This window comes from Struthio camelus, chromosome 9, assembly GCF_040807025.1.
Source record: "Struthio camelus isolate bStrCam1 chromosome 9, bStrCam1.hap1, whole genome shotgun sequence".
Lineage (NCBI taxonomy): Eukaryota > Metazoa > Chordata > Aves > Struthioniformes > Struthionidae > Struthio > Struthio camelus.
In genome coordinates this window covers 9,803,385-9,828,749 of record NC_090950.1, presented here as the reverse complement: position 1 = coordinate 9,828,749, position 25,365 = coordinate 9,803,385, and the positions used below count along the sequence as shown (strand labels likewise).

Here is a 25,365-nt window from a genome sequence, read left to right as displayed (position 1 = left end):
GCGAGGGGCGAACTCTCGCGCCGGTCCTCTCGCGAGAGCAGCGGGGCGGAAGCTCCACGTCGGTCGGTCGGTCGGTCGGCGGTGGCTGGCTGGGGCTGAGCGACACCTGGGCGCTGCCGCGGGGCCACTCGGGGCGATGGTGAGCGGGGCCGGGGGCCCGCGGTCACCGCCGGGGCCGGGCCGGGCCGGGCCGGGCCGGGCCCCGCTGTGTGAGGGCGAGCGCGGCGCGGCGCGGCGCGGGGGGCGCGGCGGGGGGCGCCGGTGCAGGCCGGGCCGGGCCGGGCCGCGGAGGTGGTGTCGGGCGCTCCCAGAAGCGGCGCAGGCGGGGGTCAGTGTGGGGAGGAGCGCCCTGCCGGGGGCCGCGCAACGCCACCGCCGAGGGGCGGTTTGGGGCCCGCCGGGGGCCCCCTCGGGCACGAGGCAGGGGCGAGTCGGTGCCCGGTCGTCTCTTGCGGCGGTGGCGTCGGCGGGCAGACCCCCCGGCTGCCGAAGTAGCTGCCGTGGAGGTTACCGTTAGCCGCTTATGTTAGAGAAGTTTCAGGGAGCGAAGGCAGAATCGCATGCGCTTTGTCTGGCCTGCTTTTGTAGTGTTTATCGCAGAAACGGTAAACCACAAGTTCGTTCCCTGCCGTCAGGTGTCATGACTGCAGGTTACATGATAGCGAGGTGTTTTTTCCTCCTTATGCTGCCTAACACACGCACCTGCAGGTTTTGCTGGTTTTGTTCTGCTACTCAGGACGAGGCACGTAACGTGTTCAGCGATCAGAGAGGACCCGTCCGGTTCTGAGATGAGATGCTGTTCAACAGCGTCTTGCGTCACCCTTGAAAATCCTTAGGCTATTTTTGAGCTGACGAGCCTTAAGTAAACTCAACAGTTTTTGAGTGTCTGGACAAAGTTATAGTGCCTCAGAAGTTTTAGAAAATCGCTTTGCTGTACTTCGTGCCTTTTGAATTTTAGGTACTTTAGCATTAGACTGCCAGTGATGAAAGTGGAAAGTCACAGCCTGCCTTTTTAATAGGAAGACTTAAACTTTTCCTTTCTACCGGTTTTTACTACATAGTATTACATCTGAAAACTTGTTAGAGTAGAAGAACTTGGTGAATGCAAATTGGTAATGGGCAAGTGTTGTTACATTATTGGTTCTTTCAGTTGTGATAACTAGCTTCTCCACCTGTATTTTCAAGTGAAAGAGAAGGAAGACTTGTATTTTAATGTTTGTATTAGAAGCAAATTCTCTTAACTCTGATTTAGTAGTTCAGGGACATCAGGGAGCTTTGTAAGGAGCTGTGCGGTGCATCTTTTCTTTGCCTGTGCTGTAGATACTACTTACAGTAAGAAAACACTTAAACGTTCACAAAAGTAAATTAAAGGGACCCATTGATATTGGTAGGGATGTGTTTTCAGAAACTTCTACAAAAACAGGCAGACAGGCAGATAAGAGAGAAGTAGCCTCCTTTCTGAAAAGCAGGATTGGCTCCAGTTGTTTTAAGGTTTAACTTCAGCTTTCCTTTCCTTCCATGATGTTTTTATGTTGAATTTATGTTGGAATAACTCTGGTATTGTGAACTTTTTTTCGTTTCTAGCCTCTCCGACTTGATATAAAGCGGAAACTAACTGCTCGGTCTGACCGGGTGAAGAGCGTAGACTTGCATCCCACAGAGCCATGGATGTTGGCTAGCCTTTACAATGGCAGTGTCTGCGTTTGGAATCATGAAACACAGGTGATGTTTTTGTTTTTCCTCTATTGTGTATGAAATACATGTTCTGATGCTAGATACACAAGAAGGATCTTAAATTACTACAAATAATTAATATAATTCTTTTTTTTTCTTAGACGCTGGTGAAGACCTTTGAAGTGTGTGACCTGCCAGTGAGAGCTGCCAAATTTGTGGCAAGAAAGAACTGGGTTGTTACAGGAGCTGTAAGCTATCTTCTTCTTGTGATTTCTGTATATAGTACCATTTTCTGTGATTTGTTTTCATGGCATTCCTTTGTATGTCACTAAGTAGTAGGATTTCATATGAATTTGTAGAAGAGAGAAATAATTCATTATGGTTACCCAGAGATTTTCTCCTTTAAGTTAGCTTTAAAACTTTTAAAAAAAAAAAAAAAAAAAAAAAGAGAGAGAGCATAATGATGTGGCTAATTCTAGATCTGGTGCACAGTAAATCTGGATTCAACTTTAGCTGTCAGCTTGAACGCATTCAGCACCCAAATTTGGCTAAATGTTAGTAGTGCTGCTGTGACTAAGCTGAAACGCTAGACCATCCAAGGTAAAATGAGTTAAAAGTTGCTTTCTGCTTTTGTTCCCGTTTATATTTAAAATAAAAAGTTTAAGAGACGTTTTGTTGGTCTCTAGAAAAATACTTTGCTTTTATTCAGTTAGGTTAGTACTTTAAGCTGAATAGTTGTATTCTAAGCTTGATAACATGTATTTTGTGATGGAATGAACATCGACCAGTTATTCTATATTATTATTACGGCAAACTGAAACAGTAATTATGTCTCAGTTAAAACATTAACAGTATCTTAATGCAGTAACTTCTTACAATTGCATGTATGGAGGCCTCTCCAATATGTTCTTGAATCAGCCTTTAGATTGGTGGTTAAAAAGTTGTACGTGGAAAGCATAAGTAAGTAGACACAGTTGGCTGAAAAGTCAAAGTTTTCTCCACTTATTTTTTTAATCTAAATTGAAGTAATACTTAAAATTTTTATCTTTAAATGTTTTCATTCTAGTCTTCTGCCATAAGAGAGAGAGTAAACAATTTCTTGTTGTTATGTCACGTTTTGTTGCCATGTCACAGTTACTTCAAGTAGGCATAAGTCAGCACTGTTGCCTAAGAGGTTCCATGCTGTTGCTTCTCTACCAGCACAAGAGTTCAAACAGCTGTGTGGGAACTGGCTTGGGAACTGATCCAAGTTAACTGCATTTTTATTTTTGCCAGATTAATTTCACCTAGGTTGGTTCTTCAAAGAACTGATTCACGGTACAGTTGTGCCAGTCTTTGATTTGCCAAGGGAGGCTGTGATGCAGTGGCAAGATGTAGTAAGGAAAGGGCAAGACAGAGGCTTTCAGCAGCAGGGCCAAGGCCTCATCACAGTGACTCTGAGAAAGTGACATCAGTCTGCTTGTTCTTTGTCCCATGCTTGTTACACTGATAGGCGGATCTCGAAGAACACATGTCATTTTGTGCTTTCTGAAGGGTGTTTTTTGGAGTTGTTGCCACTTAAGCGGGAATTTATATGAAAGAAGAAAAGACAGTGGATAAATATTTACCTTGGATAAAGCATTTAGCATAGAATTTACCCAAATACATAAATTTCACTTACTCTGATGGTCTTATATGCCATGGGTACTATTGAAAGTTTTAACTCATGTTTTTTCCTTGTCAGATAACTCTTCAAAATTTGATCTTCAAAGAAGGTTCAGGAATACCACTTTTGAGAGAATACCATATCTGAAATCAGGACATCATTTTTCAAAAACTGAATTAAAAAAAGTCAAGTAGAAAGCACCTTTTCAGTTTAGTCCTAAATTTTCTTTCGTCTTAGCCCTGCAATGTTAACATTGTTGTTTAATAGTGGATAATATTGCTCTTCATTTTCCTGTAATGTGGTAGTAATTTTCAAAATATTTTTGAAGTTACTTTTAATCAAAAGACCATTTTAAATGTATCTATTAGAAATGAAATTTTAATTGAAGTTCTCTCTATTTTATAAATACCTTGAAATGAGATAGGATAATTTAGGCTTCTGGAGCAAATTATAATTTGGCCATATATCAATAATAAGTCGTCTTAAAGATGTTTTTGTTACAAAATCTTTAATGATGGTGTGTTTCTTACAGTTACCTTGCATTGAACGTAAGGTGTATTAGAGAGTCCTGTTCTAATAGTTGATTTTCCTCTCTTTCTTAGGATGATATGCAAATTAGAGTTTTCAATTACAACACCTTGGAAAGAGTTCACATGTTTGAAGCACATTCAGATTACATTCGTTGCATTGCTGTACATCCTACGCAGCCTTTCATACTGACAAGCAGCGGTAAGAGTATTTTGGTATATTTTGACATTTGGAAAACAGGTATTCTTAGGCTTCTGTTTCCTGTCCAGGGAGGGACTGTGTGTCTTACTATTCCTGCTAAAATAGGAATCCATGAGAAAGTAGTCAACATGTCAGTTGTCATCTCATGTAATTTTTTTGCTAGATGCATTCACTTTTTTTAATTGAATATCAACTGTACTGATGATTGAAAATATAGTAGCTTAGGCTCTTGTCAGAGAAGACCTAAAAGTCTTGTTAGCAAGACCTAAAAGTCTTAGTAGGTGCCAAATGAAAAGTTCATATAAATGCTAATTAGCTACTGTTTGGCAGTTTGCCATACCATATATATATATTTTTTATATATATATATAAAATATAACACATGCACACACACACACACGAGCCCAAAAAAGTAGAAGAGAGAAAAAGACATGCAGTTCTCATACTGGACTGTGAGATGAGCATGTGAAGGCAAAGGAACACTACTCAGCTGAAGAGCTGGTTGTGTGAGGAAGGAGCAGATGGACATTTCATGCTACGTCAAGGTTACCATCTGAAAGTATCAGATGTGTCCATAAGCTTGTTATCCTTTTAAAACATACTTCATTAACAGTGAATCAAATCTGTATGCTCTTCAAGGCTCTGCTTTTATGAAAAATGTAATCATTACTGGAAAAAAACCCACCAACTTACACAGAAGAAATTAGTGACACAAACAAAAAAAAAATCTAGTTGTCAGGGATAAGTAATAATCATCATCAGGGTTCCAGTGCTTATTTGCATGCTTGTGTATTTAACCAACTGATCTGTTTAATTTTCAGCTTTTAGAGATATTTGTACCTTAATGATGTTTGTACCGTAGTGAAGCTATGTATCAATTCTAAGGAACAATAACGATCATTCTGTTTTTTTTAGAGTTCAGTGTCAAACCTGGAATAACCTTGTTTAAAAACATTTTTGGAAGAATTTACAATGTTTTAGAGTATATTTTCCTCTGGAAATCTGAATTGAAGGGATGGATAATTTTCACCTTTTTTTTTCCCCCAAGATACTACTCAGTTCTTTGTTATTTGGGCTAATCTGTTACCTAAAAAATGGAAAAGCCCATATTCCAGCAGATCTTGTCCAAGAGCATCAGCATCATGCTCCCTCAGTCCTTTTCCTTCTTGGAGGCTTTCCTAATGCTGTCACAGCTCTGCAAGAATGCACAGAGTCTCTTGTGTCAGAAATAACTGTGATAGTTCTCTGTGTTTTGTTGTTGAAGCTAATAAGCTTACTCCTGAAATAAAGATACTGGGAAGTTGATTTGGGTGTCTTTGCTTCCTATTCCTCACCAGGGCAGATGCCGCAGAAAAAAGCGAAGGGTCCGGTTCCATAATATATGTCCAATATTTTAAGATTAATAATTCAGTACCTTAATTGTTGATCTCTATTTAAGACAAGTGAGTCATCTGAAAAGGAACAGTATATTTAGCTGTGCTAGACAAGACTAATTTCTTAGTTTTATGACTGTTTTACTGGGGAATCTTTAGGAGAATCTTGCATTGCTTATGGCCCTTCTGCAAGGGCCAGTAACCTTACAGATAAAAAAAAAAAATGTTGGATATTAGCAGTTCCTCCCTTTAAGGAGAAGGTATGAATGAGCCTTGAACTAGAGGTTACTAAAAATTATGTCATTTAAGAAGGTAGGTATCAGAACACTGAACTAACATGAGCTTGTTTTTTTTTTTCAGATGACATGCTTATTAAACTCTGGGACTGGGATAAGAAGTGGTCGTGTTCTCAGGTGTTTGAAGGACATACCCATTATGTCATGCAGATTGTCATAAACCCAAAAGACAATAATCAGTTTGCCAGTGCCTCTTTGGATAGGACAATCAAGGTAGAGAAACTGTATTTTAAACAAGAAAAGTCATTAATTATCAGACAGAGTATGTAAACCACTAATATCACATGGACAGTGGGTTAAAATTCTTAAAAACTCATGTAGTAATGTAATTTTTATTGTACAAGAACTTGTACATTGGTCAAGTTACAGTTTAACAGTTATGCATGTACTGAGTAAGTAAATAAGTTTACAAGATTATCTATCACTTATGATCTTTGAAATGTGGTTCTCAAAGATTTATTAAACGCTACACTTCTAGTTGGAGTACACGAAATATTGGGGGGGAGGTAATGGTTATACTGTCACTGAGTAGTTTGTGGGAAATCCAGATTATATATGTGGTAGGTAGAGACTTTAACCGTGTGCCTTTTTTAAAAAAAAAAAAAAAAAAAAAAGGCAAAGGAAAGGGGCTTCTCCCTGTATTTTCATGTCCTTTGCTGTCTGTTATTTGAATCCTTTCCAAAGGCTTTGCTAACCTTCTAGGGTAGGCTCTGATAATTCTCATTTGTTATGAAACCATGACTAAATATCTGTGACTGTAGATTTACAGCCATCCTGGCAGAGAGACTTCCTTAAATTCCCTATAAATTATTAAATTGGCTCTAAAAGCCGTTTTTTTTAAATTTCTTACTACTTCAGATGTTGAGATTGGTAGAAGTATATAAATGCTGATTTGATCTGATGTTCATGGGAAAATATCAAAGTTGACTTGATCGATTTTGAGTCGTCATTAAGCATGGATTTGTCATTCTAAAACCCACATTTAGAGCTAAAAGAAATGTGTATGTTTCTAGTTGTTATTACAGGGTTTTGAAATGCACTTTTCAGATAAGATGACAAATTTTCCATGTTTATAGGTCTGTGCGCATGGCAAAAAACTCACATGCACAGAAATGGGTTAGTTATTGACGTCTTGGTGATCTAAGGACAGAAGCCAGACAAGTTTTGTTGATAGAGGTGGTATTATTTATTAGAACTTTTAATGTAACTGGAAGAAAAAAGTTGGACACAGAGTTGGGGGGTGGAGAGGGAAAATTCTTGTATGTGCAAAAGGTTGAGTGCTTTTTCCAGCTCTATTAGATCTGGTTTAAAAAAAAAAAATCTTTCTACCTACAAAGAGCATCTTGCATGGTTTAATATTCCAAAAGAAAACTTTGAAGGAAAACATTTTCATTGCTTTGAGATGTGAGTCCAGTATATACAGCTTGACACGTTTGCTTATTTTTGTGTTTGGGGTTTTGTAGTTTGATAAACAATTGCTTAAGCTTTTCGCCTAAAACTTCTTCTGCACCTTTGGAATTTTAAACATACGTTAGGAAACTTATGCTTGGCAGGGTTGACCTAGGTGGAAAAGATCAATAATTATGTGTGGCTAATTTTCCTTTTTTTTTTTTTTTCTTGCAAGGTGTGGCAGCTTGGCTCTTCTTCACCTAACTTTACTTTGGAAGGCCATGAAAAAGGAGTAAACTGCATTGACTATTATAGTGGAGGAGACAAGCCATACCTCATTTCAGGTGCAGACGACCGTTTGGTTAAGATCTGGGATTACCAGGTATCATGTGTTCAGCTCTTCATAAACTCTCAGACAGACTTTGCCTTAGCAAAATCATTAATGGAGACACAGAAAGAGAGGAAAGGGACATGAAACATCAACAGATTATACTTCTTGTAAAGAAGGAAGTAGGGGCAATGTTTCATGATGTATTTTCTTGGGAAGGGGCAGGAATTATTTTTTTTAACCTTCAAGAAAACCTGCTGTGAATTGTGCAAATTAACTCTGAGGTTATTTAAACTAAACTTGTGATAACGTTGCTTTTATTGGCTTTACTTTTCTGTCTTGTAAAGCTGTAATCCCTGCCTTTTCCTTTTGGATCTCTTTTCTTGTGGATTGAGGTACTCTTCTGTGTTTAGACAAATACTATTGTTTCTCTATCTAAACCTTTCCTTTCACTTCTGTCTTTTATTTCTTTAATTTTTCTTTATTTCCTTCCCCTTCTTTTTTTTTCTCCTACACACTTCTTGTAATTGGCAGTTTGCGGGGGTCATGGAGGGAGGGAAGTAGTCATTGCATTACTGCCTTATTTGAATGCTCTAGCAGGAAAGAGAAAGATTGGACACAAGGACTATTGCTGGAACCTAGAGCTTGTAAGTGTTGTTTTTTTTTTTTTTTTTTTTTCCTCCTGTGTACGGATGCAGGAGTGGCCAGAAGGGCAAGATAAACTTCACTAAAGGAGGTAGTACTTCCAGGTTGTTAAAGCATATTGCTTTAGAGTAAATCTGAGCTCAGAAGTTTGTTAGGGCTATTAATTTAAGTATGCACTGCAGTAATGGCTGTTAAAACTATCTGCTTAAAATTTTGGCACCATGTACAGTTGTATACATGAATTCTGTAGTCTACGCTTGGCCGTCTCGAGCAGAGAATGCACTCCTCCTGTGGCTCTGTGAATAGACACCCTTAAAGAACAAAGACAATATATCTTTCTTCATTTGTTATAATTTTCAGACACCTATTTTGCTTTGATTTTTGAAGTGAATTCTGCTTTTTATCTTGCTTTAATCTGCTGTTAATCTCTGCTCTAAGAAAGCATATTTTGTAGGCAGAAGTCCCTCTGAAAATAGGAACAGCTACGTCAAGGGAAATAACTTGAGTATTTTCTTCTGGGGAGGAGAAATTAACCCAATACTGTCTTAGTTTTCTAGTATATATTTAATACTGTTGCTTTAGCCACATGGGAATAAATGTTGCTGGAGTAAGTCTAGACAAATGGTTTTCAAAGTGATATATGGATTAATTGTTTTTTAAGAAATGAAGGTAAAGCTGTAGCAATGCGTTCATTATCTGTGTGTGTCCTTCTGACTCTTGCAGAATAAAACATGTGTACAGACACTGGAGGGACATGCTCAGAATGTGTCATGTGTCAGCTTTCACCCTGAATTGCCTATCATAATCACAGGCTCAGAAGATGGTAATTTTGTTTTTTCTGATATATAAAGGATAGGGGAAATATTTATGGGAAAAGTGCTAGTGCTGTAGTGATATGGTAGTACACTTCCTGCCCTCCCATTAAGAGAAGATAAAAGGCATGTATTTCTTTCTTCTAGGAACCGTGCGCATTTGGCATTCAAGCACATACCGCCTTGAAAGTACCCTCAACTATGGCATGGAGAGAGTGTGGTGTGTGGCCAGTTTAAGAGGATCCAATAATGTGGCGTTGGGATATGATGAAGGCAGCATTATTGTCAAGGTAGAGCTATTAATTTGAAAAACAAATGGGAAATGGTGGCTTATTACTGTAGTGTTTTATTACTATTGTAGCTATTGTAGCATTGTATTACTATGCTATTTACAGAGCAACTGATTTTAGTTAGTTTCGCGTTTTTAGCCAGAGCCAGGGTATTTCACTAGATATGTCAAACTGAAAAGAAAATTAATCAAGAATGTATTTTCTCTATCTGCTAAATTTTTTTGCTACACTTTCTAGCTTGGTCGTGAAGAACCTGCCATGTCCATGGATTCAAATGGAAAAATTATTTGGGCTAAGCATTCAGAAGTCCAACAGGCTAACTTGAAAGCAATGGGAGATGCTGAAATCAAAGACGGAGAAAGATTGCCACTGGCTGTAAAGGATATGGGGAGCTGTGAAATCTATCCACAGACGATTCAGCACAACCCTAATGGACGGTAATAGATTTTAGAACAAAGTACTTAAATGTGTTTTATATAGAAGAATGTCTTGAATTAAAAACGATTAGTTGCATGTGCCCTAGGAGTGACTGAGAAGCTATGGAGAATGGGTGGCCTTAAAGCCAGGCACTGTAAAATTGGAGTAGTAGATGGCCCTCGCCTGTAAAAGATCACAGCTTAAACAGACAAGTTGGCCTCTAGATAGGGGAAAAAATAAAGTAAAAGCAAAATGTGTAACATAATAGCAGCAAACCACATGATTGCATCACTCCTCTTGAGTTTGTTTTTCTCTGTTAACAGATAAGGTGAACTGAAGGAAAGGGAAGGGAAAGGGATACAAGGTAGAAGAGCTGCTGGGTGAAGACCTGGAGGAGGGGGACAGCAAGTAGATAGTAACATGAAATTAAAAAAAAAAAAAACAAAAACATAGTCACAAGTGGTATGAAAATTTTTGGAATGTCCGAAGCTTTTTATTTTGTTTGCCTTTGCAGTGATCATACTGGGCTAGGGTCTCTAGTACCTTTCCAGATTATCTGTCTACCTGATCGTGCCTATCCAACTGAATGCAGGTGTCTGACCAGCGCTTCTTTCTCTTGGTCTAGGTTTGTAGTAGTGTGTGGTGATGGTGAATACATCATTTACACAGCTATGGCTTTGAGAAACAAGAGTTTTGGTTCTGCCCAGGAGTTTGTGTGGGCACACGATTCTTCCGAGTAAGTATTGTAAATTTTGCTTTTGTATTATCTTTAAATTTACTGCTGCTAGTTTTCAGGCTGTACAATCTGTAAACCAGCCTGAAGAATAAAACTTGTCTTGACTAAAAATTCTCATAAATGTGCTACGTTTATGAATTCTCATAAACGCGCTTTTCAGTGTGTGGCACTCTGCTAATTTTTGAAGACTAATCAAATGCAATAGCAATTGTTTTGTGTCAGCTTATGTTTTTAGTAATTTGCTACTTTAGCAGCCAAATAACAGTTTTTACAATGCAATCTCTATTTAGATATGCAATCAGGGAGAGCAACAGCGTTGTGAAGATATTTAAAAATTTCAAAGAGAAGAAGTCATTCAAACCAGACTTTGGAGCAGAAGGTGGGTGTTTACTTTTAGAATACACATACTGCTGCTTTTTTTTTTTTTTTATTTTTTCCCTTTCCCTACAACGCCAGTTTCTTCTACCTTTATTTTCTTACAGGCATCTATGGAGGCTTCCTGTTGGGTGTCAGATCTGTTAATGGTTTGGCATTCTATGATTGGGAGAACACAGAATTGATACGCAGAATTGAAATTCAGCCCAAACATGTGAGTGTCTAGATGGAACTGAATATATTTACGTGTCTGGCTTTATTGAGTTTTGACTAGGCAGCTGACTTTCTTGAATGAAACCAAGCTGACAATCACAGGGTAATAACTTTTGAAGCTTATTTCACTCTTGTAGCAGAGGGAAACCTCTTACGTGTGCGTTGGCTTCTTAGTTCCTAAAGTTGCTATGAGAGTTAGTACTTTTTAACGTTAATTTGTACGTCTTCCTTTCTTAACCTGAGGTCTGTTAAATGGTGCCATTATTGATTCTGATGATACAGATTTTCTGGTCTGACTCGGGTGAGCTTGTCTGCATTGCTACAGAAGAGTCATTCTTCATTCTGAAATATCTATCAGAAAAAGTTGCAGCAGCCCAAGAAACACATGAAGGAGTCACTGAAGATGGAATTGAAGATGCTTTTGAGGTAAATTCTGTTTAAAAATGGAATGTGACAAGGGTTAGAGATTATTGAAACAACTCCTTCCAAAGCATAACAAAGTAGTCCTTAATGTAGTACTACTCAACTTTAGTTTCTGGGACATTGAGTACCACACAGTATATGTTTGCCTGAAGAACACTGTTTACCATTTTATTTGGTATGCCAAAGACTCTCCCTGGAAAGAGTACCTTTGTTTGAAGTCCAGCCTGAGAGATCTTGATACCTAGATTTCTCTTCAGACATCTGTTTACTGTTCTTATAGTTATAGTGGTTGTTCTTAAAACACATACTTGAGTAGTATGCAATTTTCTGCAATTTCTGCAATTTTCAAGTTTTGAAATGTGATTGAAGTTTGAGTCCAGTTATCTATTGAAATGTAGAATACTAAGTTTAATTTGAAACTGCTATAGTCTTAATATAGCAGAAAACATACCTTTTATATAGCTAATAAAAAATAACCTTAATTTGCAGGTTCTTGGTGAGATTCAAGAGATTGTGAAAACAGGCTTGTGGGTAGGTGACTGCTTTATTTACACCAGTTCTGTGAACAGGCTCAACTACTATGTTGGAGGAGAAATTGTCACTATTGCCCATTTAGACAGGTAAGTTGCTGAATTTGTCGTAAGCAAGTGTTAAAATGTTTTTTTCAAATAAGTCAAGACAAGGTGAATCTTGTCAGCTGTTTGCCCTGCATTACTTTTTTATTTTTTCCCCCTTACCACATCATGCTAATGTATGTTTTGAGGCAGTTAATGTAATGTTGCAGGGAATAAGCTGTTGCATGAAAGTATGTACAGTAAAACTAGAATTTTTCAGTTGAGTATTGTTACTGTTATGAGAACCGTGGGATTTTTTTTTTTTTTTAAGGACTATTTGCTAGTGGATTTATCCAAGATTAATATTCTTTGTTTTGTTGCAGGACAATGTATCTTTTGGGGTATATCCCTAAGGACAATCGACTTTATTTGGGTGATAAAGAGCTAAACATTGTTAGCTACTCTTTGCTGGTCTCAGTGCTTGAATATCAAACTGCTGTGATGAGAAGAGACTTCAGTATGGCTGACAAAGTTCTTCCCACAATTCCAAAAGAACAGAGAACCAGAGTTGCACATTTTCTTGAAAAACAGGCAAGAGAACTATTTTTTTAGTCATCAGAAACTTAATCAGTTTATTCACATTTCTAGGTGAATTAGCTTAGCCGAAAGCAGCCGTATTATTTGTAAACTAAAACTCTAATAATCCATATTTATTTGAGAATACTGTAACATTTGTTTAGAGGGTTTTTGTTAGAACACCTAGGATGCTATTTGATGTGACAGACCAGAGATTTACTTTCAGATTTTTATCGTAGGGCTTCAAACAACAAGCTCTTGCCGTATCCACAGATCCCGAGCATCGTTTTGAACTTGCTCTTCAACTTGGAGAATTAAAAATTGCATATCAGCTTGCAGTGGAAGCAGAGGTAAACCTAACTGTTGGTGATTCACACTAATTCTGGGTATTAGAATGAGTCTGCAAGGCCCCGTATTTGTGCACAGACATGGCAGTGGTATGTGGAGATGCAGAATAGGTCTCTGAACACTGTAAACACACCCTCAGCTTCCTAGGTGTAAAGTTCTTCTGCTCCTGTAATTCAAAGGAATGTAAGCTCTGGAGTGGGGATAGAGAACGTCTGCTCAGAAAACTACAGGAGCTCTTGGAGAGCATAAAACTGAACCAACAGCCAAGCCTTAATCTCCAGTTTTGATCAGTGAGAGGAGAAATAGCAACAACGGTGGGAAGGAGGCCTCTGAGCCTTTGTTCCAGCCTTGGCAAACTTAGGCTATTTCTGGTGCGCTAGGAAGACTGACAGGGGTTGATTTGGTCCATAACCATTATTCAGAGGATTGATCTCGTTGTTCCTGTTGTAAAATAATGAAGTTAGTGGTAGAATAATAACTTGCAGGCACAATGCTTTTATGTTCTGGAGGTTAATTTTGGAGTTTTCAATAAAAGATTAATACTGTCTTACTATCCAAACTTATTTCTAGCTTCTCCCTCCGTGTCTTATGGAAAACTCTCCTATTTTATATAGCGGTATAGCTGTGTAATGATCTGTGTTTTTCAGTGTGTGGCACTCTGATGCCTTTTGAAGCTGTAATAATTGTAACGTCTCAAAAGGAAGGCAAATATAATGATGGGATATAGTACCTTAACGAGTAAACTTACATTCCTTATTGAAAGATCTAAACATCTTTAAATGCTGTTGAAAATTTTGATTTTCTTTCTTTCTTTTATTCCCTCCCCTCTTTGTACCATTAGTCAGAACAGAAATGGAAGCAACTTGCTGAGCTTGCCATTAGTAAATGCCAGTTTGGTTTAGCCCAGGAATGTCTCCACCATGCACAAGACTATGGAGGTCTATTGCTCTTGGCTACAGCTTCAGGAAATGCTAATATGGTGAATAAGTTAGCTGAAGGAGCAGAAAAGGATGGCAAGAACAACGTAGCGTTTATGAGCTACTTCTTGCAGGGAAAGTAAGTATCAGGCAAGAGATTGTGAATGTTCTCATTCTGTTTTCTGAAATGTGAAAGACCTCAGGTTTTTCAAATTAACTACACCACACCAAAACTTAAAACTTCATAGAGAAAGATAGTGGCACGTATCTTTTCGGAAAAGCTTGTTGTGTTTTATGATGGCTACTTCTTTTTAAACCTGAAAGTAGCTTAGTAATGTCATGGAATAAACAGCTTATCTAATGCCAAGTCTGTCTTTATTAAACATACTCATTAAAATCACGTTCTAAAATCTTTTAGGCTTGATTCATGTTTGGAACTGCTGATTAAAACTGGGCGTCTCCCAGAAGCTGCTTTTCTTGCACGGACATATTTGCCAAGCCAGGTTTCAAGGTAACTTTTCAAAGCATATGCAAAGTAAGAGTATTACTGTCCAAATTAGCTGTATGCAGCAAAGTATCATTTGCATCTCCAGGGTTGTTAAACTGTGGCGGGAGAATCTTTCTAAAGTCAATCAAAAAGCTGCTGAATCCCTTGCTGATCCTACAGAATATGAGAATCTTTTCCCTGGCCTAAAGGAAGCTTTTGTTGTTGAAGAATATGTCAAACAAAGTCTTGCTGACTTGCGGCCAGCCAGGGAATATCCCCTTGTCACTGTAAGTAAACAGTGGGAGTTCGTTGGGTGGTGTTTTTTTTTTTTTTTCTTCTAGAGAAGAAAAACCTTTAGTGATACGTAGATTCAGATTTAAATGATTCAGTGAAATCTCTTAAACATTCCATAACCATGTTTTTGCTTTTAGCCAAATGAAGAAAGAAATTTACTTGAAGAAGCAAAAGGTTTCAAGCCTTCTGGAGTAATGGCATCTCAGGTCAGTGTTACTACTAACGAATGAAGTTTAAGAAAGAAGCAACTCCACTATCATACAATAACATCTACCCTGGATAATATTTCACCAATAACAGACAAACTGTTGTTGGCTTTATTACAAGTATTGTGAGAACTGCTGCTGAGTTCCATGTTCTTTTGCCTCAGACTTCTGAATCTGTTTTCATAACTACTAACTTCTTGACTAAGAAATAATTTCTTTCTTGTGGTGACTTAACTTGGATCATCTTTTGTTAGAACAGAGGACAGTCACTATTGAAGTGCATGTGACTAATCACCAACTTATTATTTTTCTGCAGGATGAATTACACATACAAACATTTTCTGCCTTAACTGCTTCCAGCATTCTAAAAGTTCAGGAGCTGGAACCTGGAAACTTGCATATCACAGCAATTAAAAACACTTCATATTCTTAGCTTGGACGAACATTTAAGGAAAAAGACTATTCCATAACTAATTGACTAGGAATCCTCCTCCATTATTTGAAAATACTTCCTAATCAATATTCTAAGTAACTCAAACTGAGCTCTGTGACCACCTCTGTTACTTTCAAGTGGTTTAGTGACTTCTTATGTGTTAAAGCAAACGTCATTTAAGCAAAATCAAACCTGCGTGCACATCTGTTGAAGAGGATACAGAAGTAGCACTGTAGGAGAAACGTATTGAATTGGAATTAATCTTTGCATTCAGTTCATGATTGTATAGGAGATCCTCAAACTGCAGCCCTCTTTTACAACTGAGGTTGAATATGCAAAGTTTGTAGTGAGGAGACAGTTATGTAAATAAAATAAGATAAACATGAATGACAGAATAATACTAGTGCCTCAATAATGGCATTAACTGATTATCTTAGCCTAAGACTTGTATAGCAGTAAAGAAAGAAGGATGAACATTAACCATTATATGATAGGGAACACAAAGCCCAGCAACTGTGCTAAGGACCATCACCTGTGTTAAGAATATAATCAAGTTGGTGTAGCCTCTGACCTGCAAGTCTGCATTTTTTCCTGGAGTAGCAGTGTCTTAAATTGAGCTTTAGCTTTGAAACTATCACCACATTCACAGTGAATGGCAAAAGCTTCCAGAATAGTTTAGCCCTGCCTTCAATTGGTTGTAGACTACTTTGGGCAGAATTCACACTTATGCAGAAACATTGGACTAGTTCTCCTCCCAATATTAAGCATCTGCTAGGCCACTTAACTTACTCCTGAGACTGTACTGCTCACCTAAGTAACCTCTTCAAAGTTACTTGGCAGTAAAAATAGAAAGTTGCAATGGTCAATAATTGTTTTGCTATTTTAGCCTTGTGTCTGAAAAGAGGATTGTTCTTGGCTAAATTCTTTGTGACAAATCTAGAGGAACCTAATCTCCTTTGGGTTGAAGACCCTGAAAATCACTGTTTTCTCACAGCACTTGTCTTTGAACTTAACTGATGTTCATTAAAGGTTGGTTGTGTTCAATATCATGAACTGCTTTCTATAATTGGAGGTAAACAAAGCAGGGGCATGAGGGGAAGAGGGAAGCTCCAGTAGAACAAGCAGGACTGGAACTCTAGTAGCTGTGGAAGCATGGTTCAAGAGTTACTTAGGGAAGCTGTGGAAGAGAACCGCAGTGACTTAGGGGAAGATATGGGTCTGCTGTCTGTCTACTTGCCTTTGTAAGAATTTAAATTCAAAAGAAATTACTTAAAGAATGTCATTTTCATTAGAAGCAGGCTGAAGAACCAGTTCTGTCTCTTAAACCAGAAGCGATGAATTCAGTTTCACAGAATTCTGATCTACTTTCAACAAAAGAACAAAAGGTACTTAAATATGAAGGGAAGGAATGCTGAAGTACACCACTGAATTCTTTTTAGGCTATAGACTAAACTAACAATTTGATTCTAGACCACCAGCTTCTAGAGGGTGTCACTTTGTCTCAATACCAACTGGACTGGTTAGCGCAGTTATAGCAAGTAGATTCCTCCTTGTTATACACAGTGATAAAGCCCAGCTCCTACAGCCTTCTGAGCTTAGAGGGGGGGAAAAGTGTAGAGTCAAAAAAACCAGTTGGTCAGTACATGTTTAAAAAGTTGTAACTCTGAAAGCTCTTTGGGGTTGGGGGAGAGGGGTTTTTGTTTTTACACTAGTTCATACCAAGAACATAGCTTCTCTCTGCAGCTTATTTGAATACTTATGTCCTAGTTGACTGTATAAGCTCGGTGCTTGGCAAAATGTGTTATTCATCCAGAAGCAAGTTCCAGTCATCACAAGTACTGGCTAACATGTAACCATATTAGTATCTCTGTAATCTTGTCTTTCCTTTTCCTAGACACTTCTGGACTTGGAAGATGACTTAGATAACTTGGATCTTGAGGATATTGATACCACAGATATCAATTTGGATGAAGAGATCTTAGATGAGTGAACTGAATTTTTTTTAGATGACCAAATCCTTTACTCCAAATAAAGGAATGAAGTTCTATGGACAAATGTTCTAAGTTAGCTTGATTATTATTATTTTTTTTTTTAAACTGAAGGTGGACCATGTAACATGTAGGGAGAAAGGCAGACCCAGCAACTGTATCAATAAAATCGGTCTGTGTTGAAATTCACTATGCATATGAAGAACTGTTTTTCATTTATCAAGAAACTAATAAACCATTTTAAACAGTCCTGTGGTTTCTGTGACTTGTAATTCTAGTATTTAAGATCATTTAACCTAGCTTCATCAATAGTGTCTATAACTAACCTTAGGAGTGATCATGGTAGCCAAGCGTTAGTATTTAAAATGATTCTTTTTATTATTCATGCCTCTATGTTGCACTTACCTGTCCAGTTACTGCTCAGCTGTATCACTTAGCTTGCATCCATGGAGAAGCAGGATCCCATTTATTGTTTTAGGCTGTTAGCCACCACTAACACTTCACCCTTTTAGCTAAATTTCCAAATAACAGAACAATCTGAGGGCTCAGTTAACACTTTCCCAAATCAATCTCTCTAGAATATACACTTACTCAAGAAGTAAAATGAAGTGTAGGCACTGTAAAGGAATTAAACTCAGGGCCTACTGTCCCTTCAAAGCAAGAAGGAAAAACAGCTGCCAGTTCATTTACAATATTTTTTAAAAACAACAACAATTTATACTGACTATATTCTTGTACAATTTTTCCAGAACACTAACAGTTGTCAAAAGTTTTTATTTTAGAATCCTGTACAGAGAATGTTTATAAACAGATGTAAGACTTAAGTTTACTTCATGAAGCTGTAGAAGTAGCCAGTGCTTCTTGGTAAGCATGAAGGGACAGCTGTATATAGCCTTCTCTCTGTGATTCAGTTTTCGCAAATACCTATAAACATGGTACAACAGGAATTACTGTACAATAAATAGCACACTTGCTTATACAATGAGATTACCATACCCATGTTACATCACTTGGCTACAGCTGACATATTGTCACTGTAGGTAGAAAAAAATGAACATAAACACTTTACTTGAATACGTGCTTTTTAAAGTAAGACAGTTCTAAGGCTATTAACTAGGTTCTTGCTGTTGGAGGCCTTTCCCTTCTATAGGTAATTAAGCTTACCATAGAAAAGCATACCTTGATCAGGTCCACTCCATTAAGTTTTCCTTCTTTAGCTTCTTTTGCTGATTGACACTCAGGATGAAGCATATGATACAGTGTGATTAAACTTGTAGCATCATCCAACCTAAACAAAAAAAAACTCATTTGTAGCAGTTACTTTGTAAATACTTTCAAACAGTTTGCTTGCACACTAACAAGCTTTCAGATGTTTCTGCTCTCACTGACTGTGCAGTCAGTAGAAATAGATATCTACACGGGCACCCCCTAATCTACTGCAATGGCAATCTGTCCTTGAGGAGGACCAGAATTGCATGAACACCAGGATATATCACATAAGGTACAGAAACCAATCCATGCTGTACTTTAAGCCTCATCTACTGTTCAGCTCTAATTAAGTTGTAATCTATCTATCTAAAATACAATGAATTACCCAATAATAACTAATGGAACAGCCATGCCAACAATTAGTTTTCCAATACTGACTGCAGTGATCAGTGTATTTGACAAAACTAGTATTGAAGTCTTGTGACACCTAGCCTAAGCTTCAATTAAACTGGAATAAGTGTTGTGTTTACATAAAGCTAAACATATAGTGGAAGTAGGTATGTGGCAGGAGAAGACGCTCCAAACTCCAGTAACTTAAATGGTCCAAGTATTTGGATTTTCCCTTTAATAATTGGATCCCCAAACCAAAACTGGAACTTCCCTGTATGTCTTCATATCCTCAGAACTGGAGGTAAGATCTGATTGATTAACCATTAAAGGTTGGCAAAATCAACAGAAGGAATAAATGCTAACATCACTGCAACTCTGAGTTCCAATTTTATACATTTGTCCTAATTCAACTGCAATTTTGAAAAATTAAATATTATTTGCCTGAGTGAATTTTCAATGCATTTAACAACTTTTCTTACGGAAATCCGTCTTGGATTTAAAATAAAATAAAAGTATAACAATCAGTTCCCATTGTTTAATCTACCTGCTACAGTCATGTGAAAAAAGCAGACTTAGTTTTAGAGCAATTTTTAAGAGCATGTGAATCTTAAAAGCTAAAAATCAAGATCAGTAGTATGAAACTGTGAGGCTTTAAAATCAGTGGTGCCCAGAGCTGGGAGTGCACTGTCAATTACAGGGCAGAAAACAAACAAACAACAACAACAAAAAAAACAGGAACCAGAACTACTAACTTCTGCAGAAACCTAGTTTGATGCTACTGTCGCTGGTGCTTCCATTCTGGATCTCTTTACATATAAGAATTACTGCTAGCGAATAGTTTTGTGCAAGTGAAAACTTTTGCATCTTACAAAAACACTATTTTTCTTCTCAAACAATGGAACTTGTTCTTTTTTAGTATTAATTATGGTTATCCAAACAAATAACTGACAAACAACACTTACAAGTCTCTGTGGATCATATCTATTAGTAAGCCGTCCGTTTTCTTTCTGTTTACTAGATACCATACCATTCCTCCAAAGTGTCTTGTTGAACGGAGCAGCTCGTATTTAGCATGTTTCTCAATGTCATCGTATGTCCGATGATGAACCTATACACAGAAAGGTTTCCATGTCAATAGCATGATTAGAGCTTGTTGACAGTTTCTCCCCTCAAATCCTCACTTGTTTTTAAGATTTTAATCCAATCCATTTTCAAATCTCCCTGAACTGCAGGAATAAGCCACAGGCTGAACCACGGTGCTTCAAAACTTTATAGATCTAATTCTGGACAACACCAGGATAACCAGTTCTTTGTACCCAGATATATACATTTGCATGTTAAGAGGAAGCTAAACAGCTATGTACTGACAGTCTAGGGAGGGCAGGAGCATAACCTTTGAACCCTCATTCCACTGACCTCAATTCATAATCTATTCTTTAAGAGGAAAGAAAAATTAGAGCAAAGAGGAGAAACGTTACTTTGAAAAAGCTACTTGAGACATTGCCCATTAGTAACTATGCTCCTAATAAGTGATTTACAACTTTATTGCAGCCTAAATGCAAGCAATGAAAATTTTACAGGCAACAGTAGATTAACATATTCACCAGTAACTACAGTTACTAAAATTAACTATTTCAGCTGCAGGTATATTTTTATACCTAGCCTTTAGCACAAATAGTAGTTTATTTTGTATATGATGTTCTCAGATGCACTTCGTCACTTATATATTCAATCCTTTCAAATACTGATATAGTAGTTCACATGAGAGAAGTAACAGCTCTGGTCGCAGTCAGTTATGGGCATTATCGTTAATTTTGTTTTGATACCAGTAATATCTGTGTAAACACTATTTAATGCATCTACAGTTCTTTTTATACTGTTACAAATATGATTTAAACAGGACCCTGTTTTACTTCTCTGCAAGAACGCAAAAAGCTCATCACAAGGATGACACATAATCCATAGGGAAGAAAAAGCATGTCTGAACAGCAACTATGATCCTCAGATAATACTTACACTTACAAAATAAACCCTGAAGTTCTTCACTAATACTGGATTTTTTAATTAGGAAAAAAGCAAGTGAACTCACTCTGATATAGTCAGCTGAATCTGGCTCAAACTGCGCAATGCACATGTTAAGGATATCCTCATGACGGTCTTGCTGAAACACAGTCTAAAACGACAGTTCAAATTCAGTAATACATTCAGTATTGCACCATTCCAGTTATCTAAAATTTAGATGGTAGCCAGAACATTTCTGTTCTTTTAAAAAAAAAAAAAGTAAAAAAAGTATCCGCTTAGTCTCACGACAAACTGGCAAAAAGCACAATAACTGTCTTGATAACATGAATGTGCTTCTCAGTTTTTGTTTCTACAACACCAGTTTGTGTTTTCAGTTGAAGCATACAATTTCATCAATGGATAACAATTAAAAGTGGGTTCATAGTATGGAAAAAAAAATTTTTTTTTTTAAAAAACACCAACCCAGGGTTTATCTGGTCTAGTTTATCTGGCACTTTATTGAAGTAAATTATATTGATGAGCAACTGTTCAAAACAGAATTCAAGCAGGTTAAAACATACAGACAGGCTTATTAAGAGCTACTACTCTGTCCAGACAACAGTGTTTCTCTGTTAGAGCAAAACTAAGTAAATACAAATAATTAGTTTTCAAAACCAGGAAAACCTTACCACGAGGTGTTCATCCTTGAATATGACTGGGGGAATGACTCTGCGCCCTTCTTTTGGGAAGAATATCTGTATCATTCTGTCTCGTTCCTCCCAGGATGCTTTGCGTAATACACCACTTGGTTCTCTAACCACAATGAAACGCTCCTGAAAGTAAGAAAAGCAGTAAGTTATCTCCTCTAGTCTTCTCTTCACATCAGACCCAATGTCTTGGTTGGGAAAGTCCTACCATACCTGAACTCATCTGAAACTCAAGAGTTTATTTCTGGCAATTAGTATATGCTGAATCCATTTTTCTCCCTTTGTCTCTGCTAGTTAAGCACTACGTTTGCACCTTAATCTTAGCACATAGACATAACTGTGCATGTGCTTACACTAAAGGCAAGCTACAGCTCTGCAAAATTTACAGAGATGAAACATCACTAATAGCCAGAGAATGGAGCAAGTGCTGCTGCTGGCCTGATTTTACTCATTTAATAATGTACACAAAGTTAAGAACGCAAGCGTAACGCAAGTACTTTTTAAATCTTGTTCCAGAGGTAGGAGCAACAATCAAGTAAGAGCAAATGCAAAGCCCATGCTTTCAGCAAGGGCAAAACAAAGCATAGCTAAAACCGATACAACGCATTCAGATCTGTTCACAAGTGTACTTGATTTAGGGCTACAGACAGCCAGGAGTTCATTGGGATAAGGAAGTTTTCAATACACTGAGGCAGAAAAATAAGTATCAGGTTCCTTGGGAGAGTTCTCAAATAATAGAGGGAAGACTTAGCAATTCTTTTTCCAAGATCATCAATATTATGCATGTTTGGACCACGCAGATTTCTTCAAATCGCGATGATACATAGAAAATCTTTCTGGCCTCTTACTGCTGTTTAAGACAATCCAGAAGTTCCATTACATAAGCCAGATCAAAGGTAATCTAATTGTTTTCTCCATCCCTACATGCTACAACTCTGTTTGAGGACTCCTCTTCACAGCTTTCTCATAAATTATTATCACTTACTTGACTTTTCACCACATCTTTGCAATTTTAAAGTAGTTCAAGCTTTTGGTCTATGCACAGCATTAGACAATTCAATCCCACACCAAGCTTCCAGGATGTATGGGTGAACTCAGCATTCCCAACAAGCAGCTTAGCTGTGATTCTGTAAGTCATACGCACCCCTTTCCAAATAATTAACCATCACACAGCTCCCTTTCCCTCCCCAATCCCCAAAATGCCTGCTTTGGAGCACTGGAATGTAATTTATCACTATCTCTTAGAATATTTTGAAATATGTGTTTCTATATTGCCTTGTGCCAAGAATTTAAGTTACAGCTCCTCAGATTTTTCACACATCACTGTATTTTATTAAAAACTAAAGCTTATTTTTAAATTACAAATGACCAAACCAAAACCAAACTCTTAAAAAGAGCCAAACTCTTAAAATTTCTTTATATATTCAGTTACTCACACGATGTGGAATGGAGTAAGTTAAATCAGTAAACACATATTTTGCGGTTTCAGTTCCTTCAAGGATTTTGTCTTCTGCTAATACATCCTCAATCGGCTCTCGTTCATTCAAAACGGGAGGCATTCTTAATTTTTCTTTAGCTTCCTCAGTAGCTTTTCTTGTGGCCTAATAGCAATAGTAGTTTAATTAATTTTTACAATAAGGAAAATTCTATTGGAAAGCTAACATTCAATTTTTGGCCAAATATTCCAGTTTAGAGGGAAATAAATCTTTTTTTCCTGCAGTTTAGAAAAAGTAAGACACTAATTCAATATCTATGTGGATAAATCACATAAAAACCAACATACACCATTTACCAATAACTCAGACACGCTGCTGGAAGGAAGAACAAAACAAAAATCCACATGTACTACTGAAAACACTAACTTCATTTCAGCCAGGCTCCATGGTAGATTTCCACCAAAACATAAAGTAAACCGCTACCATCAGTTTACCCATAGCTGTGATTGTGCTCACCAGAGAACTGCCTCCAGTTGGACACCTCTGTGGTCCTGGAGCAGGGCTAGACTATAGAAAAAAGGCAAAGGACTCCCAAGACTACATTTAAACGTCTGAAAAATACACATGCTACCAATAGGAGGTGGAAAGAAAGGCGGGTGAGAAGGAAATCTGTCACTAAAGAAAAAAAGCAAAGAAGCCCTGTATCCAGTCTTCTCCCACACACCACAAAGCCAATAGAAAAAAAAAAGAGAAAGAAAAAAAGTCATGTTCATGTAAAGCGAAGAAATACTAATTTACAATATGTGCTGGAATAAGTCGGAGACTGTATTGTTTTCAGCTGCAGCATTACAGCAGCATGGACTGTTGCAAGCTTTTCGCTAAAAACGACACACGCTTCACACTGAAGCGCAGCCGCCTACCTCCTCCAGCTGAGCTTCCGTCATGAGCTTGTACGTGGGCGGTTTCAGCTCCTTTTTAACCGGTCTAAACACCTTCTGCAAGTTCAGTCCTGTCATTTTGTAGAGCAAATTCTGAACTGCCTCATCGGTAAAGGCAGGCTTGGGGCCTCCGTCTCCTGCAAGAGGATTTTGTGGGCGGTGAACCCGGCAAGCCACAGCGTGAGCGGGAGGCGGCCGCGCTCACGCCACGGCCCTCAGGAAGCGCCTCCCCCGCCCCGGGCAACGGCCCCAACGGCCGCGGGCAGCGCGCGACCCGCCGCCGCCGCCGCCGCGCCCGCCGCTCACCTACCAGCCGCCGCGTCCTGGCCCCGCGCGCGCCGCCCCCACAGCGCCGGCGCCGCCCGCCACAGCCGCGAGGGCGCCGCCGCGCTGCCCCGCAGCCACCCGCGCGCCCCCAGCGCCGCCATCTTACGCGCGGCCCGCCTCTCGCCGCCGGCCTGCGTAGTCGCGCCGTCTCCGCCCCCTGCGCCGCCGCGGAGCCTGAGCCCGCCTCCGTGACGGAAAACCCGCCGCCCCCGGGCCGGCCGGCCTGACAGAAAAGAGCGAAGGCGCTGCCCGCGCGCTTGGGCCGTTACCGCGCCGCTGAGGCGGCGGGGAGGGCCGGGCTGAGGCGGCGGGAAACGCGCGCAGCCCGCCGCCTTGGCGGCTGCCGAGCCGAGCCGGGAGGTAAAGCAGCCGCAGGAGTTGAGGACGACTAGCAGGCTGCCGGGGTTAAGGGGCAGGTGCCCGCCTGGCCCGGGTCCCGGTCTGCCGGAGGAGGAGAAACACTGTGGTGGTTTATATAAAACGTAAAGCATCGAGTGGCTTTGGTTGCGGAGATGGCCGCTCGTATGGGAGCTGACGGAACAGCCTGGCTGTCAGATGGCAGTTCCCCTCCCCCCCCCCCGGCCCGTGGTTTAGGGGAGTTTCAGAGGACCCAGTAAATAAACGGCCCGTGTCGAGGCCTTAAAAAGTACCTCAGGAGAGCAGCACCCTTTCAGCGCATCGGTTTCCTCTGACTGGTAAAAGGAGCCGCTGTCATTGATCATGATGGTTTCAGTCTTCTCGTGGCTTTCCGTGCTGTTTGGGGAGCCTCACCTTTTTTTTGTAAAGAAAGGAAAATAAATAAGCTAGCTATATTTAAATGCAAAACCGGTACAAAATTTTATATCCATTAGATACGGCAGATCAGATCAAATGGCTGTGAGGAAGGGGTGCGCAATGAAAACTGCTGTGTTACTTCATTAACATAATAACCAACCTATTATAACTCCGCATATTTAACCAGGAATTATTCAGAGTTTAGTTTTGCTAGCTGGTCTATGTCTTCTATTGTGGATTTCAGCCTACTGACCATGGTTAGGGGCTGCGTGAAACTGAGAAAGAAAACCTGTTGTCGGCCGGCAAGTGTCTGCACAGGGGCCCCTGGCCGTTTCGAGTTTTGAAATGTTCAGAACCACGCGTTGATGCTCATGTCTTCCTGTCAGGCACTGCCGGAAGCATTTCATCTCCAGTAGGGAAGTTACGGAAACACAA

The 25,365-nt window shown here is 39.1% G+C and overlaps 2 protein-coding genes across 5 annotated transcripts; one reads left to right on the top strand and one right to left on the bottom strand.

Moving 5' to 3' along the window:
* Positions 1–21: 21 nt before the first annotated feature.
* On the top strand, positions 22–17,398 carry COPB2 (COPI coat complex subunit beta 2). Of its 2 annotated transcripts, none has more exons than XM_068954415.1 (22): positions 22–139; positions 1,585–1,722; positions 1,836–1,922; positions 3,922–4,048; positions 5,782–5,930; positions 7,342–7,488; positions 8,803–8,902; positions 9,039–9,181; positions 9,419–9,618; positions 10,224–10,334; positions 10,625–10,713; positions 10,817–10,923; positions 11,205–11,348; positions 11,835–11,965; positions 12,283–12,490; positions 12,715–12,825; positions 13,665–13,879; positions 14,159–14,251; positions 14,334–14,514; positions 14,659–14,727; positions 16,456–16,545; positions 17,055–17,398. In XM_068954415.1, the coding sequence occupies exons 1-22, from the start codon at positions 137–139 to the stop codon at positions 17,148–17,150; spliced, it is 2,739 nt and encodes a 912-aa protein (XP_068810516.1). In that variant the 5' UTR covers positions 22–136; the 3' UTR covers positions 17,151–17,398. The 2 variants fall into 2 exon arrangements, with proteins under 2 accessions (XP_068810516.1, XP_068810518.1); XM_068954417.1 differs by having other exon boundaries at positions 37–139; positions 16,453–16,545.
* On the bottom strand, positions 12,825–25,340 carry MRPS22 (mitochondrial ribosomal protein S22). 3 transcript variants are annotated; one of them, XM_068954418.1, is made up of 9 exons: positions 24,140–24,257; positions 23,812–23,966; positions 22,892–23,056; positions 21,438–21,581; positions 20,837–20,920; positions 19,710–19,855; positions 18,328–18,436; positions 17,979–18,072; positions 12,825–13,264 (listed from the first exon to the last, which is right to left on the bottom strand). In XM_068954418.1, exons 1-8 carry the CDS (start codon positions 24,255–24,257, stop codon positions 17,980–17,982), a joined length of 1,014 nt encoding a protein of 337 aa, XP_068810519.1. In that variant the 3' UTR covers positions 12,825–13,264; position 17,979. The 3 variants fall into 3 exon arrangements, with proteins under 3 accessions (XP_068810519.1, XP_068810520.1, XP_068810521.1); XM_068954419.1 differs by lacking the exons at positions 12,825–13,264; positions 24,140–24,257 and adding exons at positions 24,807–24,927; positions 25,184–25,340 and having other exon boundaries at positions 17,903–18,072; XM_068954420.1 differs by lacking the exon at positions 12,825–13,264 and having other exon boundaries at positions 17,903–18,072; positions 24,140–24,276.
* Positions 25,341–25,365: the final 25 nt, after the last annotated feature.